The sequence below is a fragment of the Lepisosteus platostomus genome, chromosome 5 (assembly GCF_059453375.1).
Source record: "Lepisosteus platostomus isolate fLepPlt1 chromosome 5, fLepPlt1.hap1, whole genome shotgun sequence".
Lineage (NCBI taxonomy): Eukaryota > Metazoa > Chordata > Actinopteri > Semionotiformes > Lepisosteidae > Lepisosteus > Lepisosteus platostomus.
In genome coordinates this window covers 34,895,877-34,914,599 of record NC_142615.1, presented here as the reverse complement: position 1 = coordinate 34,914,599, position 18,723 = coordinate 34,895,877, and the positions used below count along the sequence as shown (strand labels likewise).

At 43.1% G+C, this 18,723-nt stretch overlaps 1 protein-coding gene and 2 pseudogenes across 1 annotated transcript in view; 1 reads left to right on the top strand and 2 right to left on the bottom strand.

Moving 5' to 3' along the window:
- Positions 1-882: 882 nt before the first annotated feature.
- The window catches only part of LOC148665818 (uncharacterized), a 30,904-nt gene continuing 13,063 nt past the window's right edge, over positions 883-18,723 (top strand). Inside the window, exons 1-10 of the mRNA XM_088630962.1 lie at positions 883-1,557; positions 4,660-4,755; positions 4,901-5,134; positions 5,259-5,418; positions 5,910-5,973; positions 8,564-8,876; positions 11,979-12,074; positions 12,220-12,453; positions 12,578-12,737; positions 13,229-13,288. Of these exons, the coding sequence (XP_088487088.1) occupies positions 961-1,557; positions 4,660-4,755; positions 4,901-5,134; positions 5,259-5,418; positions 5,910-5,973; positions 8,564-8,876; positions 11,979-12,074; positions 12,220-12,453; positions 12,578-12,737; positions 13,229-13,288 (2,014 nt within the window). The 5' untranslated portion in view covers positions 883-960. The remainder of the gene's footprint in view (positions 1,558-4,659; positions 4,756-4,900; positions 5,135-5,258; positions 5,419-5,909; positions 5,974-8,563; positions 8,877-11,978; positions 12,075-12,219; positions 12,454-12,577; positions 12,738-13,228; positions 13,289-18,723) is intronic.
- LOC148665820 (uncharacterized) lies at positions 3,104-4,501 on the bottom strand (annotated as a pseudogene).
- LOC148665819 (uncharacterized) lies at positions 10,423-11,857 on the bottom strand (annotated as a pseudogene).

Here is an 18,723-nt window from a genome sequence, read left to right as displayed (position 1 = left end):
CTTTGGCCAGCAAACTGCATACCGCAATGCACCACACAACCTTTACTGTATTAGGAAGAAATACTGCGCGTTTTGAGTGTCTGCATCTGGAGTTAGGGGTCTTTTGTTTGAGAACGATTTGAAAGTCTGGTTTTTGACAATGGCTTGTCTTGGACTCTTGAAAAGGACAAAGTGAGTAATCCTGGAGTTTGGTGTTTGTATTAAGGATCCCAGCCTTGAGATCCCAGTTGGTTGTGACCAGACGACCTCTGAAAATGTCACACTGAACACCAGTGAATCACAGCTGCAGGAGATTCAGGAAGGACTTACTGTATCCAGACTGATTAACTTCTCAGAGGTGTTGACAAGAAAGTGGGTTTCTGTCACAGGAGTACTACTTTACACAAACAGTGGTGGGTGTGTGAAACAGGTTCCACAACACTTTAGAGTAACGTGATGAGATAGTCAGATTACTTTGTTTCTAATAATAATCAGACACACGGGGTGTTGTCAATCTCACACAAAGATCAGGGGTTTGTTAAAACAGCTGGATGGGCCAGCTGGCCTCCTCTTCTTTGTCACCATCATGCTCTGATCTTCTCATGGTGAGTTAGTATTTTATTGTTTTGATTATTGGGAACACAAACCACTGGACTGACTTCACATTAATATCTGTACATGAGCAGCTACTGACATTAAAACATTAAAAAGTGCAATATGACACGATAAGTCACATCGCTACAACACCACACCTTCTTTCAAACAACAACCACAAAAGAAATCACAGCTGTTTCTAAACCACTCCCCCTAATAACCTTAATCACACCCCCTAACAACCACACCCCCGAACACTCACACCCCTACAGCTCTGTGCAGATCCAGGAAGTGAAACTCAGAGATCAGTTTCGTTTCACTTGAAACAGACTCACTGCAGCTCTGTCTCTACTGCTCCTCTCTGTGCAGTTTTTACTTGTCAGAAAAATGGCAGAAGGCAGTATTTCAGTTTCTCAGGACCAGTTCAGCTGTTCAGTGTGTCTGGATTTGCTGAAGGATCCAGTGACTCTGCTCTGTGGACACAGTTACTGTATGAGTTGTATTAAGAACCACTGGGATCAGGAAGATCAGACTGGGATCTACAGCTGCCCCCAGTGCAGACAGACCTTCACTCCAAGACCTGATCTTCACAGAAACACCATCCTGGCTGAAGTGGTAGAGAAACTGAAGGAGACAGGGTGCAGTCCACCTCCACCTCCACCTGCTAACAGTCCTGCTGGCCCTGGAGACGTGCTATGTGATGTCTGCACTGGGAGAAAGAGGGGAGCTGTGAAATCCTGTCTGGTGTGTCTGGCCTCTTACTGTCAGACTCACCTCCAGCCTCACTATGAACCTGTTCCATTGAGGAGACACAAGCTGACTGATGCCACAGGACAACTGCAGGAGAAGATCTGCTCCACTCATCACAAACTGTGTGAGGTCTATTGCCGTACTGATGAGAAGTGTGTTTGTTATCTCTGTGCAATGGATGACCACAGAGGCCATGATACTGCCTCAGCTGCAGCAGGAAGGACTGAGAAACAGGTGAGGACTTTGAGTCTGCATTTAGTGTCTAGTACAAGATGTAAAATGGATATTTAGGATATTTGGGGCTCTAACTGATCTCCGGACTGTATTTACTGTATCTGCAATGCTGTATCTCTCCACTGCTGAGTCCAGCTTATGTACTCAGCTGTGATCCACACAGGTTGTGTCTCCTGTTCTTCTGTCTGTTCTTCATTATCTCCTCCTCCTCCTCACCTTCACTGTTTCTCTCTTTACTGTCCTCACGTAGCACCGATGAACCTGTACAACTACACAGCACACTGAACACCTCTAGAACAGACTGCACCCTCATTAATGCACAGCACACTCAACACCTCTAGAACATACTGCACCCTCATTAATGCACAGCACACTCAACACCTCTAGAACAGACTGCACCCTCGCTAATGAAGTCCTTCTTTAATTTCACCACAATAGGATTATTAATATAAAAAAAAACTTTATTTTTATGTGGTACCTTTAAAATGGCTTCTCAAAGCACTGTGCAGAAAAATGCATGCTATGAAGAGATAGTAGAATGGGGTTTGGAAAAACGGCAGAAAAGCAAAGGGGCAGAAACAGACCCAGTTAAATTAAAGCTCTTAATGAATAGTAGACTGTGAGTCTGGATTTGAAAGAGCTCAGGGAAGGTGACTCTATGATATCCATAGGGATAGAATTCCAGAGCTCTGGGCTGCAGCAGGAGAAGCCCTGTCACCCAGAGTGCTGGTCTGGGGGACAGACAGGAGACCAGAATTAGAAGAGTGAAGGTTGTGAGGTGGGGAGTAGGATGATAGTAACTCTGGCAGGTACTGAGGTGTCAAGCCATGCAGAGACTTTTAGGGGAGCATGAGGACTTTGAAGTCGACACGAAACCTGATAGGAAGCCAGTGCAGGGACTCCAGGACAGGAGTAATGGGATCACTTGCACTAGACCTGGTGAAGACTCTGGCTGCCAAATTCTGGACATGCTGAAATTTGTTCAGTCTGGGTTTAGATACCCTACCGAGCGGAGCATTACAGTAGTCAAAGTTACAGAGCGTTAAAGTAGCATTAAGTCGATTAGGAACTCCTGGCCTCACAAGTGCATGTCATTGGTGCTTCCTTACCACCCTAACACCCCTTCAGCCCATGTAAAAGACAGCTTTCTATTGGTGATGTTCACACCCAAAAATGGGTTTCCAATTTTATTGTTTATTAAGTAATTATAAATATTTATTAAGTTACAACTTCATTCCTAGTCATTATCACAAGTTCTGCACTTCTTTTTGGAACTTATGGTATATAGACCTAATTTACCTGAAGTTATGCTACTCATTTTTGAGTAAAATAAGCACAATTTATGTGTTTTTTTGACTACAGTAAAGACCTGAGGAAAACATGTTGAGTGATTATCAAAGACTAGATTATGTCAAGGTTTAGCCAAGATACTAGTTTTGAAACCATTTCAAATTTTGCAAGGTGCCACATATGTTATGTTTCTGTTATGTTTCCAGTCAAAACTGACCATATGATGTTATCTGCAAAGAAAAGACAGAGTCACAAATTGTGTTCAAATGACCCTTTATTTTGCAAACATCACAAATTCAACAAGCTTTTTAGATAAAATGAACAGTGACATTTGTGTGTGATTGTGTGTTCACGCACATGAATGCAGCGGGTAATGATGGCGTGTGCCTATATTTGTCGTGTACGATGCTGGGTTTTACACCCCTTGGGGCACAGAGCTGGCACCTCTTCCTTTTGTCTGTTCTTTTGTCGGGGGGCAGCTGCTGGGGAGGTAGAGCTGCCCAGATCTTTATGCCACATTTGCCTGGTTTACTCGACATGTATTGTTGGGAAGGACAGCTGTAACGAGTCCACGTGATGAAGTAGTAGGATCCTATGCAGACGAGAGAGAGAGTAGAGGCATAAACAACACAGGTGTCCAATCTGAATCGACAGGCGAGTTCGTGGTCAAGAGCAAAGGTAAGTTCAAAAAGCCGAAAGTAGTCGTACAAGAGGTTTCCAAAAAAGGAGCGAGGTAGGAGCTCTCTAGGAGAGAAGTCAATAGCGAGCAGCAAGTAGCCAGTTTAGAGGGTTTAAATAGAGCTGAGTGCAGAACGGTACAGCGGTTGGTGATGGTTTAACACGTGCGGTGGGGGTGCTTGTTATAATTAGTCCGCTGCTGGAACTGGTTTGTGGTTTGTGGGTTGATCTCTGATGACTGGCAGTCCTGACAACTGCGACCTCGGAGGGGGACCAGGCGCTTATCCACAGTGACTTCCGGGCCACGACTGTAAATGAGTGGCAGGCGCTCAACCCACTTGTCCCAGACATCTCCAGTGCAGCGAGTTCGTCTCGTTGACGTCGAGCAGGTCTTGTGTCCCGCTTGTCAAAGCGAATGGCTCTTGAGAGAATATGAAAGGATTGACATAGTAGCCCGAAAAATGGCCCGACCAGACTCGGCATGCTATAAGCTGGTGGTGGCCTCATTCCTTGATCTGTAAATGCCAGAGAGAATCAACAGACCCATGTATGGTTGAGATTACCAGACCACCTCCCTCCAGCTATCGCTATGCACATGTCTCCCCTCCAGGTTTGTCATATCTAGGACTGTCCTTACAATAGCCTTTGGCAGAAACAATTCAAAGCTGGACTTTATATCTTCAACACGGGACACGGTATACCTTTTGGCCCTGGGCCATCCTGAAACTAGCAGCTACTGGGCTCATCAGCACTGCTGAAATCCTGTTTTGAGGTGCAGAGAGCAGTCAGGACATAATATTGAGCTGTTAGAAAGAAAACTGAATGCTCCAGATTGTGTTTCAGATATAATTTCTGTGTTTTTATATTTCACTTCACATACAGATGTGCAGACCCAGGTGTGAGGTGTAAAACTCGAGCAGGAGGTGATGGCTCGTGCTCTGCTGCGCTGTACACGCTGCCGGTGTAGATTAGACATGAAAAAGGAGCTTGTCAGATAGGACCAAGAAACACATCTCATGTGGATAAGACATCAGGGATACAGAGTGTGAATTTTCCAGGGTGACTCTAAGGGGTGTCTCTGTGATGTGATTCTTTTACAGCAGAAATGTCCTGAGTGTCTCTGTTTCTCCACAGAAGCAGCTGGGGGTGACACAGACACAAACCCAGCAGAGAATCCAGGAGAGAGAGAAGGAGCTGCAGGAGCTGAGACAGGGTGTAGAGTCACTCAGAGTAGGTATTGACCAGAGCAGTGGACACACTGGCACACATTTCCACAGCTGGATATTGGACAGTACCCTTAGAAAACACAGCGTACAGAATAATGTAGTTTGAGTGTTTTCCTGTGTAATAATCCACTGTGTGACTCCTCCCTCAGAGCTCTGCACACACAGCAGTACAGGACACTGACAGGATCTTTACTGAGCTGATCCGCTCCATTGAGAGAACACGCTCTGAGGTCACAGAGTTGATCAGAGCTCAAGAGAGGGCTGCCGTGAGTCAGGCTGAAGGACTTCTAGAGCGACTGGAGAAGGAGATCACTGAGCTGAAGAGGAGAGACGCTGAGCTGAACCAGCTCTCACACACAGAGGATCACATCCATTTCCTCCAGGTACAATCACTGCTCTGTGACTCTGCAGTACGGAAGGGTGTCTCTCACACAGAGCTGCTCCTGGCTTTTCCCCAGGAATGTGTGTTGTGTTTGACTGGAAACTCCTCCCTCTTCCCTGCTGCAGAATTTCCAGTCTGTCTGTGTCCCTCGTGGAGCTGGAGACTCACCCAGTATCCTTGTCAGTCCACACTTCTCTCCTGAGCCAGTGAGGAGAGCTGTCTCTGCACTGAAAGAGCGACTGGAGGACATCTGCAAGAAGGAATCAATAAAGATTTCCACGACAGGTTAGTGGAGAACCACACTGATGTCTTTCTGAATATCTTATATATTTCCTGTTTTTCTCTTATATTGTTACTGGATTTTCTGTGCAGTGACTGAATTTATCAGTGCAGCTTATCTGTCAATGATTCAAATTCTCAGTAAAATATCTTAAAAGTTTTAGTCTCACAAATCTTTATGACAGTAACTGTATTGTTATATTGTGCTGTATATAGTTTGACAGGAATGTTTTAATATGAGCTACAGTCCCAGTATAGTAGAACAGTCCTGTTACAATAGGGGCTGCAGTCTCAGTACGGTACAACAGACCTCTTACAATAACAGCTATAGTTCCAGCACAGTAGATCAATCCTGTTACAATAGGAGCTACAATCCCAGTACAGTAGATCAGTCCTGTTACAATAGAATCTACAGCCCAAGTGAATCAGAACAACTGTTATTCCTGTTACTCTGTTACTGCAGCCCTGATGAGACATTTCTCTGTGTGTCTCCCCAGTGACTGAAGTCTACAGTCTGCTGACTCCAGAGCCCGGGTCCAGAGCAGAGCTTTTACACTGTGAGTATGTTTTCACAACAGCTCCCCCCTGAAGTGGTCAGTGAGGCTGGTTCAAACAATAAGAGCCCCTCCAAGCCTCCTGGGTGTTACCACTGGATGCAGCCCTGGCTCTGAAACTGCAATTGTCCATTTCTGAAGAGGAGCACTAACGAACAGGTTTTTCTGGGTTTTCTTCAGCCCCTGTACAGAGCCCTCTGTCCTGTCCAGTGCACTTTTGCCGTGTAGAAACCCCACCTGGCTACCTCTTTAAATAGCTTCATCCTACAGATGCAGCCATTCAAAATGGGTGAGGTATTTCGCGGCATACCGTGACACGCCCACCGGGGTATCACGCGGTTCACGTGTGTCACGTGACTAACTATCCGGCGTCGCCTTGTAAAACCGCCAGGGGGAGCTTAACCTCTCATGCACAGCATTTGAGCCTTTAATTTTGAACTGTGTATTACAACATGTTAATCATCAGTCATTAAAATGTTGGTATATTTTATGAAAGCAAGATTGCTCAGTTGGACAAAAGTACACAACCTACCTTTATCAGAAATATTTATGCATCAAAGCCTTTACTGAAGATATTACTAATAGTATTAATAATGGATGACTTTGGACAAGCTGTATACTCAAAGTATAATTTCTTTAGCACATTTGTACAAGCACTTGGAATCTGTCCAAGCCATACTTTGTCAGGCATTTTGTTTTACTTCAACGGGCATAAAAACTTCCTTGCTTTTAACAGGGAGTTTCATAATTTCTAACTACGAAAATGATTTAAAATGCGACACCTATCATTCAACTAGAGCTTAAAATATCACAAGGATCCTCAAGAGCACAGCAAAGAGTGTATTAAAAGACATTTGTATTTATCAACGCTTTCTTTTCTTATGGAACCACTTCAGAGGGGTGTTCCAGGAATCGGCACTTTAAAGAAAAAAATACACACCAGTATTCCATTTCTCCCTAAACATTGTAAGCTTCGAAGTCTTTAACTAACGTGATACCGGAGTCAACAAGCATACTTTTAGAATTTGATTAAAAGGGAATATAATATGGAATCGCGTATCTCAAGAATTTAATAACGGTATGATTATATCCGTGTACTGCGGCAGGGCTGTGTAGGGCTGTTTCGCCTGCTTGTTCATGCGAGCTGTCTTGTAGCCTACTGGTCTAGGTGTGTGACTACCAACTGACAGATTGTGTGTTTGAATCCAGCTGGTGCTGGACTTTTCATTTTTATTTATTTATTTTTTAATCGCGTAACATAAACATATTACCGTATGCAAACTGTACTGTATACAGTATGTATATGTATATTTAATGTCTTAACTGTGCCCTTTAAGTATTGAATATTCATATCTAATTTTACCACTGAAGGGAAATCTTAGTAGCTGAGCATAAAAAAATAGGAGCATACTGTAACGCGTGTGAAGGCCATAAACGATATTAATTTTGGAACATAAACATACAGTATATGGCTGGTCTCGGTACTTTAAAGAAAACATACACGAAACATGGTTTCATTATGACCAGAATCGGTCTTGAGATATTTTTAACTTGATTTACAGTATTTGAGAGGTATGTCTTAACACCGATACTACAGTGCTTAAGTACTGCTCACGTATATGTTTCTAGGTTTATATTATGCATTTCATACGGTCAAATTACTTTTGAGCAACTAATAAGAAGCGCGAAACGGTATGCGTTTTAGTTTCGTTTTGTGCTGGGACCCGTGGATTGATTAGAGATATCAAGTACATACAAGTCATTTTTTAAATGTTGTAGTTCGTCTTGAAAAAATGTTACGAGTACATCATCTATCAACAATTACACAGGTTCTGTTTCCATATTGTGGATTTTGGTTAGGTATTATCAAATCTGGTGGCGCTGTGTGTTAGTTTACTGAGTCCCATGTCACATGGTCTGTGATTGAAACCTGTAAAACCGGTTTAATTCGTCACAGCCAGCACTCTTCAGGTGTGAGGGTCTTCTGCTCAGAATGAAACGCTAAAATGTTTGTGTATATTCTAATGGTAGTGGGGGCAGGGTGTGTGGGAACAGGTTTGGTTGAAATTGCATTGGAGATCTATGTTCTTCACACCTGAAACATTTTCTCTGAAAGCATTTTCTTCGCAGTTTAACCGATCTTGTTACAGCATGTTACAGTTTACTATTATTAACCATATTAATTTTAAGTGCTTAATGTAAAATCTTGTAAAAATATATTTTCATTGTTCAAATATACATTAAGTCTGACTATCATATAATAAGTTAAATACAAAACTAAAGAAAAAATAGGGTTACATATAATTCAAAATATTTTGCTAACAATGTTAACTGTTTATGAATAATAAAATGTAATAACTAAGGAGTAGGATGGCACAGTTGTTAGTATGTTTTTTGTTTTGTTTCTTTTTCATAAATACAACAGTAGTACCTGATGTCTCAGTGGCTTTCAAAATTAAATTATGCATGCAAACCTGTGAACTAGAAAGATAACTAAGATATCCATCCATTATATTCCATAATATCCATGAAATATATGGCACTGAAATATGTGTGACGCAGTGGTGGCCTGACACGGTGAGGTGCCCTGCTAACAGTCCTGCTGGCCCTGGAGACGTGCTATGTGATGTCTGCACTGGGAGAAAGAGGGGAGCTGTGAAATCCTGTCTGGTGTGTCTGGCCTCTTACTGTCAGACTCACCTCCAGCCTCACTATGAACCTGTTCCATTGAAGAGACACAAGCTGACTGATGCCACAGGACAACTGCAGGAGAAGATCTGCTCCACTCATCACAAACTGTGTGAGGTCTATTGCCGTACTGATGAGAAGTGTGTTTGTTATCTCTGTGCAATGGATGACCACAGAGGCCATGATACTGCCTCAGCTGCAGCAGGAAGGACTGAGAAACAGGTGAGGACTTTGAGTCTGCATTTAGTGTCTAGTACAAGATGTAAAATGGATATTTAGGATATTTGGGGCTCTAACTGATCTCTGGACTGTATTTACTGTATCTGCAATGCTGTATCTCTCCACTGCTGAGTCCAGCTTATGTACTCAGCTGTGATCCACACAGGTTGTGTCTCCTGTTCTTCTGTCTGTTCTTCATTATCTCCTCCTCCTCCTCACCTTCACTGTTTCTCTCTTTACTGTCCTCACGTAGCACCGATGAACCTGTACAACTACACAGCACACTGAACACCTCTAGAACAGACTGCACCCTCATTAATGCACAGCACACTCAACACCTCTAGAACATACTGCACCCTCATTAATGCACAGCACACTCAACACCTCTAGAACAGACTGCACCCTCGCTAATGAAGTCCTTCTTTAATTTCACCACAATAGGATTATTAATATAAAAAAAAACTTTATTTTTATGTGGTACCTTTAAAATGGCTTCTCAAAGCACTGTGCAGAAAAATGCATGCTATGAAGAGATAGTAGAATGGGGTTTGGAAAAACGGCAGAAAAGCAAAGGGGCAGAAACAGACCCAGTTAAATTAAAGCTCTTAATGAATAGTAGACTGTGAGTCTGGATTTGAAAGAGCTCAGGGAAGGTGACTCTATGATATCCATAGGGATAGAATTCCAGAGCTCTGGGCTGCAGCAGGAGAAGCCCTGTCACCCAGAGTGCTGGTCTGGGGGACAGACAGGAGACCAGAATTAGAAGAGTGAAGGTTGTGAGGTGGGGAGTAGGATGATAGTAACTCTGGCAGGTACTGAGGTGTCAAGCCATGCAGAGACTTTTAGGGGAGCATGAGGACTTTGAAGTCGACACGAAACCTGATAGGAAGCCAGTGCAGGGACTCCAGGACAGGAGTAATGGGATCACTTGCACTAGACCTGGTGAAGACTCTGGCTGCCAAATTCTGGACATGCTGAAATTTGTTCAGTCTGGGTTTAGATACCCTACCGAGCGGAGCATTACAGTAGTCAAAGTTACAGAGCGTTAAAGTAGCATTAAGTCGATTAGGAACTCCTGGCCTCACAAGTGCATGTCATTGGTGCTTCCTTACCACCCTAACACCCCTTCAGCCCATGTAAAAGACAGCTTTCTATTGGTGATGTTCACACCCAAAAATGGGTTTCCAATTTTATTGTTTATTAAGTAATTATAAATATTTATTAAGTTACAACTTCATTCCTAGTCATTATCACAAGTTCTGCACTTCTTTTTGGAACTTATGGTATATAGACCTAATTTACCTGAAGTTATGCTACTCATTTTTGAGTAAAATAAGCACAATTTATGTGTTTTTTTGACTACAGTAAAGACCTGAGGAAAACATGTTGAGTGATTATCAAAGACTAGATTATGTCAAGGTTTAGCCAAGATACTAGTTTTGAAACCATTTCAAATTTTGCAAGGTGCCACATATGTTATGTTTCTGTTATGTTTCCAGTCAAAACTGACCATATGATGTTATCTGCAAAGAAAAGACAGAGTCACAAATTGTGTTCAAATGACCCTTTATTTTGCAAACATCACAAATTCAACAAGCTTTTTAGATAAAATGAACAGTGACATTTGTGTGTGATTGTGTGTTCACGCACATGAATGCAGCGGGTAATGATGGCGTGTGCCTATATTTGTCGTGTACGATGCTGGGTTTTACACCCCTTGGGGCACAGAGCTGGCACCTCTTCCTTTTGTCTGTTCTTTTGTCGGGGGGCAGCTGCTGGGGAGGTAGAGCTGCCCAGATCTTTATGCCACATTTGCCTGGTTTACTCGACATGTATTGTTGGGAAGGACAGCTGTAACGAGTCCACGTGATGAAGTAGTAGGATCCTATGCAGACGAGAGAGAGAGTAGAGGCATAAACAACACAGGTGTCCAATCTGAATCGACAGGCGAGTTCGTGGTCAAGAGCAAAGGTAAGTTCAAAAAGCCGAAAGTAGTCGTACAAGAGGTTTCCAAAAAAGGAGCGAGGTAGGAGCTCTCTAGGAGAGAAGTCAATAGCGAGCAGCAAGTAGCCAGTTTAGAGGGTTTAAATAGAGCTGAGTGCAGAACGGTACAGCGGTTGGTGATGGTTTAACACGTGCGGTGGGGGTGCTTGTTATAATTAGTCCGCTGCTGGAACTGGTTTGTGGTTTGTGGGTTGATCTCTGATGACTGGCAGTCCTGACAACTGCGACCTCGGAGGGGGACCAGGCGCTTATCCACAGTGACTTCCGGGCCACGACTGTAAATGAGTGGCAGGCGCTCAACCCACTTGTCCCAGACATCTCCAGTGCAGCGAGTTCGTCTCGTTGACGTCGAGCAGGTCTTGTGTCCCGCTTGTCAAAGCGAATGGCTCTTGAGAGAATATGAAAGGATTGACATAGTAGCCCGAAAAATGGCCCGACCAGACTCGGCATGCTATAAGCTGGTGGTGGCCTCATTCCTTGATCTGTAAATGCCAGAGAGAATCAACAGACCCATGTATGGTTGAGATTACCAGACCACCTCCCTCCAGCTATCGCTATGCACATGTCTCCCCTCCAGGTTTGTCATATCTAGGACTGTCCTTACAATAGCCTTTGGCAGAAACAATTCAAAGCTGGACTTTATATCTTCAACACGGGACACGGTATACCTTTTGGCCCTGGGCCATCCTGAAACTAGCAGCTACTGGGCTCATCAGCACTGCTGAAATCCTGTTTTGAGGTGCAGAGAGCAGTCAGGACATAATATTGAGCTGTTAGAAAGAAAACTGAATGCTCCAGATTGTGTTTCAGATATAATTTCTGTGTTTTTATATTTCACTTCACATACAGATGTGCAGACCCAGGTGTGAGGTGTAAAACTCGAGCAGGAGGTGATGGCTCGTGCTCTGCTGCGCTGCACACGCTGCCGGTGTAGATTAGACATGAAAAAGGAGCTTGTCAGATAGGACCAAGAAACACATCTCATGTGGATAAGACATCAGGGATACAGAGTGTGAATTTTCCAGGGTGACTCTAAGGGGTGTCTCTGTGATGTGATTCTTTTACAGCAGAAATGTCCTGAGTGTCTCTGTTTCTCCACAGAAGCAGCTGGGGGTGACACAGACACAAACCCAGCAGAGAATCCAGGAGAGAGAGAAGGAGCTGCAGGAGCTGAGACAGGGTGTAGAGTCACTCAGAGTAGGTATTGACCAGAGCAGTGGACACACTGGCACACATTTCCACAGCTGGATATTGGACAGTACCCTTAGAAAACACAGCGTACAGAATAATGTAGTTTGAGTGTTTTCCTGTGTAATAATCCACTGTGTGACTCCTCCCTCAGAGCTCTGCACACACAGCAGTACAGGACACTGACAGGATCTTTACTGAGCTGATCCGCTCCATTGAGAGAACACGCTCTGAGGTCACAGAGTTGATCAGAGCTCAAGAGAGGGCTGCCGTGAGTCAGGCTGAAGGACTTCTAGAGCGACTGGAGAAGGAGATCACTGAGCTGAAGAGGAGAGACGCTGAGCTGAACCAGCTCTCACACACAGAGGATCACATCCATTTCCTCCAGGTACAATCACTGCTCTGTGACTCTGCAGTACGGAAGGGTGTCTCTCACACAGAGCTGCTCCTGGCTTTTCCCCAGGAATGTGTGTTGTGTTTGACTGGAAACTCCTCCCTCTTCCCTGCTGCAGAATTTCCAGTCTGTCTGTGTCCCTCGTGGAGCTGGAGACTCACCCAGTATCCTTGTCAGTCCACACTTCTCTCCTGAGCCAGTGAGGAGAGCTGTCTCTGCACTGAAAGAGCGACTGGAGGACATCTGCAAGAAGGAATCAATAAAGATTTCCACGACAGGTTAGTGGAGAACCACACTGATGTCTTTCTGAATATCTTATATATTTCCTGTTTTTCTCTTATATTGTTACTGGATTTTCTGTGCAGTGACTGAATTTATCAGTGCAGCTTATCTGTCAATGATTCAAATTCTCAGTAAAATATCTTAAAAGTTTTAGTCTCACAAATCTTTATGACAGTAACTGTATTGTTATATTGTGCTGTATATAGTTTGACAGGAATGTTTTAATATGAGCTACAGTCCCAGTATAGTAGAACAGTCCTGTTACAATAGGGGCTGCAGTCTCAGTACGGTACAACAGACCTCTTACAATAACAGCTATAGTTCCAGCACAGTAGATCAATCCTGTTACAAAAGGAGCTACAATCCCAGTACAGTAGATCAGTCCTGTTACAATAGAATCTACAGCCCAAGTGAATCAGAACAACTGTTATTCCTGTTACTCTGTTACTGCAGCCCTGATGAGACATTTCTCTGTGTGTCTCCCCAGTGACTGAAGTCTACAGTCTGCTGACTCCAGAGCCCGGGTCCAGAGCAGAGCTTTTACACTGTGAGTATGTTTTCACAACAGCTCCCCCCTGAAGTGGTCAGTGAGGCTGGTTCAAACAATAAGAGCCCCTCCAAGCCTCCTGGGTGTTACCACTGGATGCAGCCCTGGCTCTGAAACTGCAATTGTCCATTTCTGAAGAGGAGCACTAACGAACAGGTTTTTCTGGGTTTTCTTCAGCCCCTGTACAGAGCCCTCTGTCCTGTCCAGTGCACTTTTGCCGTGTAGAAACCCCACCTGGCTACCTCTTTAAATAGCTTCATCCTACAGATGCAGCCATTCAAAATGGGTGAGGTATTTCGCGGCATACCGTGACACGCCCACCGGGGTATCACGCGGTTCACGTGTGTCACGTGACTAACTATCCGGCGTCGCCTTGTAAAACCGCCAGGGGGAGCTTAACCTCTCATGCACAGCATTTGAGCCTTTAATTTTGAACTGTGTATTACAACATGTTAATCATCAGTCATTAAAATGTTGGTATATTTTATGAAAGCAAGACTGCTCAGTTGGACAAAAGTACACAACCTACCTTTATCAGAAATATTTATGCATCAAAGCCTTTACTGAAGATATTACTAATAGTATTAATAATGGATGACTTTGGACAAGCTGTATACTCAAAGTATAATTTCTTTAGCACATTTGTACAAGCACTTGGAATCTGTCCAAGCCATACTTTGTCAGGCATTTTGTTTTACTTCAACGGGCATAAAAACTTCCTTGCTTTTAACAGGGAGTTTCATAATTTCTAACTACGAAAATGATTTAAAATGCGACACCTATCATTCAACTAGAGCTTAAAATATCACAAGGATCCTCAAGAGCACAGCAAAGAGTGTATTAAAAGACATTTGTATTTATCAACGCTTTCTTTTCTTATGGAACCACTTCAGAGGGGTGTTCCAGGAATCGGCACTTTAAAGAAAAAAATACACACCAGTATTCCATTTCTCCCTAAACATTGTAAGCTTCGAAGTCTTTAACTAACGTGATACCGGAGTCAACAAGCATACTTTTAGAATTTGATTAAAAGGGAATATAATATGGAATCGCGTATCTCAAGAATTTAATAACGGTATGATTATATCCGTGTACTGCGGCAGGGCTGTGTAGGGCTGTTTCGCCTGCTTGTTCATGCGAGCTGTCTTGTAGCCTACTGGTCTAGGTGTGTGACTACCAACTGGCAGATTGTGTGTTTGAATCCAGCTGGTGCTGGACTTTTCATTTTTATTTATTTATTTTTTAATCGCGTAACATAAACATATTACCGTATGCAAACTGTACTGTATACAGTATGTATATGTATATTTAATGTCTTAACTGTGCCCTTTAAGTATTGAATATTCATATCTAATTTTACCACTGAAGGGAAATCTTAGTAGCTGAGCATAAAAAAATAGGAGCATACTGTAACGCGTGTGAAGGCCATAAACGATATTAATTTTGGAACATAAACATACAGTATATGGCTGGTCTCGGTACTTTAAAGAAAACATACACGAAACATGGTTTCATTATGACCAGAATCGGTCTTGAGATATTTTTAACTTGATTTACAGTATTTGAGAGGTATGTCTTAACACCGATACTACAGTGCTTAAGTACTGCTCACGTATATGTTTCTAGGTTTATATTATGCATTTCATACGGTCAAATTACTTTTGAGCAACTAATAAGAAGCGCGAAACGGTATGCGTTTTAGTTTCGTTTTGTGCTGGGACCCGTGGATTGATTAGAGATATCAAGTACATACAAGTCATTTTTTAAATGTTGTAGTTCGTCTTGAAAAAATGTTACGAGTACATCATCTATCAACAATTACACAGGTTCTGTTTCCATATTGTGGATTTTGGTTAGGTATTATCAAATCTGGTGGCGCTGTGTGTTAGTTTACTGAGTCCCATGTCACATGGTCTGTGATTGAAACCTGTAAAACCGGTTTAATTCGTCACAGCCAGCACTCTTCAGGTGTGAGGGTCTTCTGCTCAGAATGAAACGCTAAAATGTTTGTGTATATTCTAATGGTAGTGGGGGCAGGGTGTGTGGGAACAGGTTTGGTTGAAATTGCATTGGAGATCTATGTTCTTCACACCTGAAACATTTTCTCTGAAAGCATTTTCTTCGCAGTTTAACCGATCTTGTTACAGCATGTTACAGTTTACTATTATTAACCATATTAATTTTAAGTGCTTAATGTAAAATCTTGTAAAAATATATTTTCATTGTTCAAATATACATTAAGTCTGACTATCATATAATAAGTTAAATACAAAACTAAAGAAAAAATAGGGTTACATATAATTCAAAATATTTTGCTAACAATGTTAACTGTTTATGAATAATAAAATGTATTAACTAAGGAGTAGGATGGCACAGTTGTTAGTATGTTTTTTGTTTTGTTTCTTTTTCATAAATACAACAGTAGTACCTGATGTCTCAGTGGCTTTCAAAATTAAATTATGCATGCAAACCTGTGAACTAGAAAGATAACTAAGATATCCATCCATTATATTCCATAATATCCATGAAATATATGGCACTGAAATATGTGTGACGCAGTGGTGGCCTGACACGGTGAGGTGCCCTGGCAGCTGCATGATGCAGTGGTGGCCTGGCACGGTGAGGTGCGCTTGCAGCTATGTGACGCAGTGGTGGCCTGGCACGGTGAGGTGCGCTGGTAGCTGTGTGATGCAGTGGTGGTCGGGTATGTAGAGGTGCACTGGCAGCTGTGTGTTGTGACGCAGTGGTGGCCTGGCACCGTGAGGTGCGCTGGCAGCTGTGTGATGCAGTGGTGGCCTGGCACGGTGAGGTGCGCTGGCAGCTGGGTGATGCAGTGGTGGCCTGGCACGGTGAGGTGCGCTGGCAGCTGTGTGATGCAGTGGTGGCCTGGCACGGTGAGGTGCGCTGGCAGCTGGGTGATGCAGTGGTGGCCTGGCACGGTGAGGTGCGCTGGCAGCTGTGTGGTGTGACGCAGTGGTGGAAATGTTTACCATGTTTCACCATGCTGAAAATGTTTGTACCAGACTTTTTTGAGGCCTGTTTAATTGTGTCTGAAGTCTGATGTTGTAAATTTTATTGTTAAAAAGATCCATGAAAATGTCACTACTAAAGTTAACTGGTACTGTTGGTATTGTAAGTGGCAAGTAGAGCTCATATTTTAGATTTTGTGTAGTTGCTAGCGTTGAACTGTGTGTTGGATGCACATGAATATATTCATTATATGCCAGCGCACCTCACCGTGCCAGGCCACCACTGCGTCACACCACACAGCTGCCAGCGCACTTCATCGTGCCAGGCCACCACTGCGTCACACCACACAGCTGCCAACGCACCTCACGGTGCCAGGCCACCACTGCATCACCCACCTGCCAGCGCACCTCACCGTGCCCGGCCACCACTGCATCACACAGCTGCCAGCGCACTTCACCGTGCCAGGCCACAACTGCGCCACACCACACAGCTGTCAGCGCACCTCACCGTGCCAGGCCACCACTGCATCACACAGCTGCCAGCGCACCTCACCGTGCCAGGCCACCACTGCGTCACAACACACAGCTGCCAGTGCACCTCTACATACCCGACCACCACTGCATCACACAGCTGCCAGCGCACCTCACCGTGCTAGGCCACCACTGCATCATACAGCTGGCAGGGCACCTCACCGTGTCAGGCCACCACTGCGTAACACCACATAGCTGCCAGCGCACCTCACCATGCCAGGCCATCACTGAGTCAGAGATTAAATAAAACCTCACTCGCACCAAACACATTTATATTTCTAAATATCACAACATGATCGAATTTAAGTCATTTTAATAACAATGAATAGTCACCTAGGCGTTACAATATAAACATTTATATTGATTTAAATAACGTTTTGATTTAAATCGCAAATGCGGGTTTAAATATATGTGTTTTTTGATTCACAATCAGACAAATGCAACATAAATTGATATCTTTGTCTTCTAAGTATCTTAATAAACTTTCAGCATAGCTTTCTCCCTGTTTAGATTTATTTTGGGATCAAACGTGGAAAGATTAGATTGTAATTGTTTTTATTTTTTAAATACATTTTAGAAAAGTGTAATCTATACTAAAAAGCTGTACACCACCTGCTATAAAGATACATACTGTAATACTTTCGGGTTCGGATAGGACAGACACAAGAACTCAGACTTGCGGAGTTAAAGCAAGTTAAAGCCTTGATTTTATATATCACCTTTAAAAGTGGCATCTCAAAGCAAAGTAAATACCCAACACTGATTGTACCCATCTGTCATGCTAATAAAGCAGCTTGAATTGAATTGAGAGGGGGGGGGGTATATTTGCTTTGTGTATAAAGTACATTGTGAATGTTTTCACAGCCTTCACTTTGTCGTTTTTATGCCATTTTTTGACCACGCACGAATATTCCTATGTCCGTATCTTCGCAAGGGAATCAGTGTGAATTTTAATACTAATTAAATGACTGCGGGCACTTTCCACCCCCTCTACATTCTCAGAGTAGAACAGACTAACCTTCTAATGAAAGACGGTCCACCCCCCACGGACAGGAAAAGTGCCCACAGGCACTTAAACTTAATATGGTCAGTAACAGTAAACAGTAACATGGTCAGAAGGAGCACGTACAAACGTTTCCGAAATAACCACATGTAAGACTCTGATGCTTAAAATGTTTAGGGAGAAAGTGGAATACTGGTGTGTATTTTTTCTTTAAACTACCAATACCAGCCATATACAGTCTGTAACGTAGGGATTTCTATATGTCTTTATTTAGTGGTTACATTAGTGACAAAGGCTAAACTTTTAGCTTCAGTAACGTGTACATATCTCCCCTTTTTATAAAACGACTTGGTTGAAAACTGTTCCAGAGCCACTGTTGTTTCATCAGTGAAAAGTACATCATGAAATGCCTCTCCCTGTTCAATCCACTGGAAAAAAGAAAAGGAGCATAAAGCTTCTGATGGTCATAAACGATATTCATTTAGGAGCAGCATCAGAGGTATGTTTTTAACTGCACTGCATTGGAGAGAATACCATAGTGTGTTTTTTTTTTACTCCCTGGCGGAAACTGGCTTCCAGAAGAATCAGTATGGCTCAGAGATTAAATAAAACTTCACAGACATTAACGAAGAGCATAACGCGTGTACTGTATACACTGCAAGTACAACCCCCCTCTCTGCAGGAGTGCTGGCTGTGACGAATTGAACCGGTTTCACGGGTATTTTCAAAGTAGGAGGCGAGATTTCCAGCGAAAGACATCTCCCCCCCCTCAAAAACCCAGTAAGTACAGTACTTACTAGTTAAAGGCTAGGCTCCCGACTACGGCGAAAGGAACCCTTCTTTCATTTGAAGACAATGAACATATTTTAACCCTGAATGAATTAATAGCAAACATGGTTTACATAAAAGACATTTTTCCAGGAAAGTTTAGC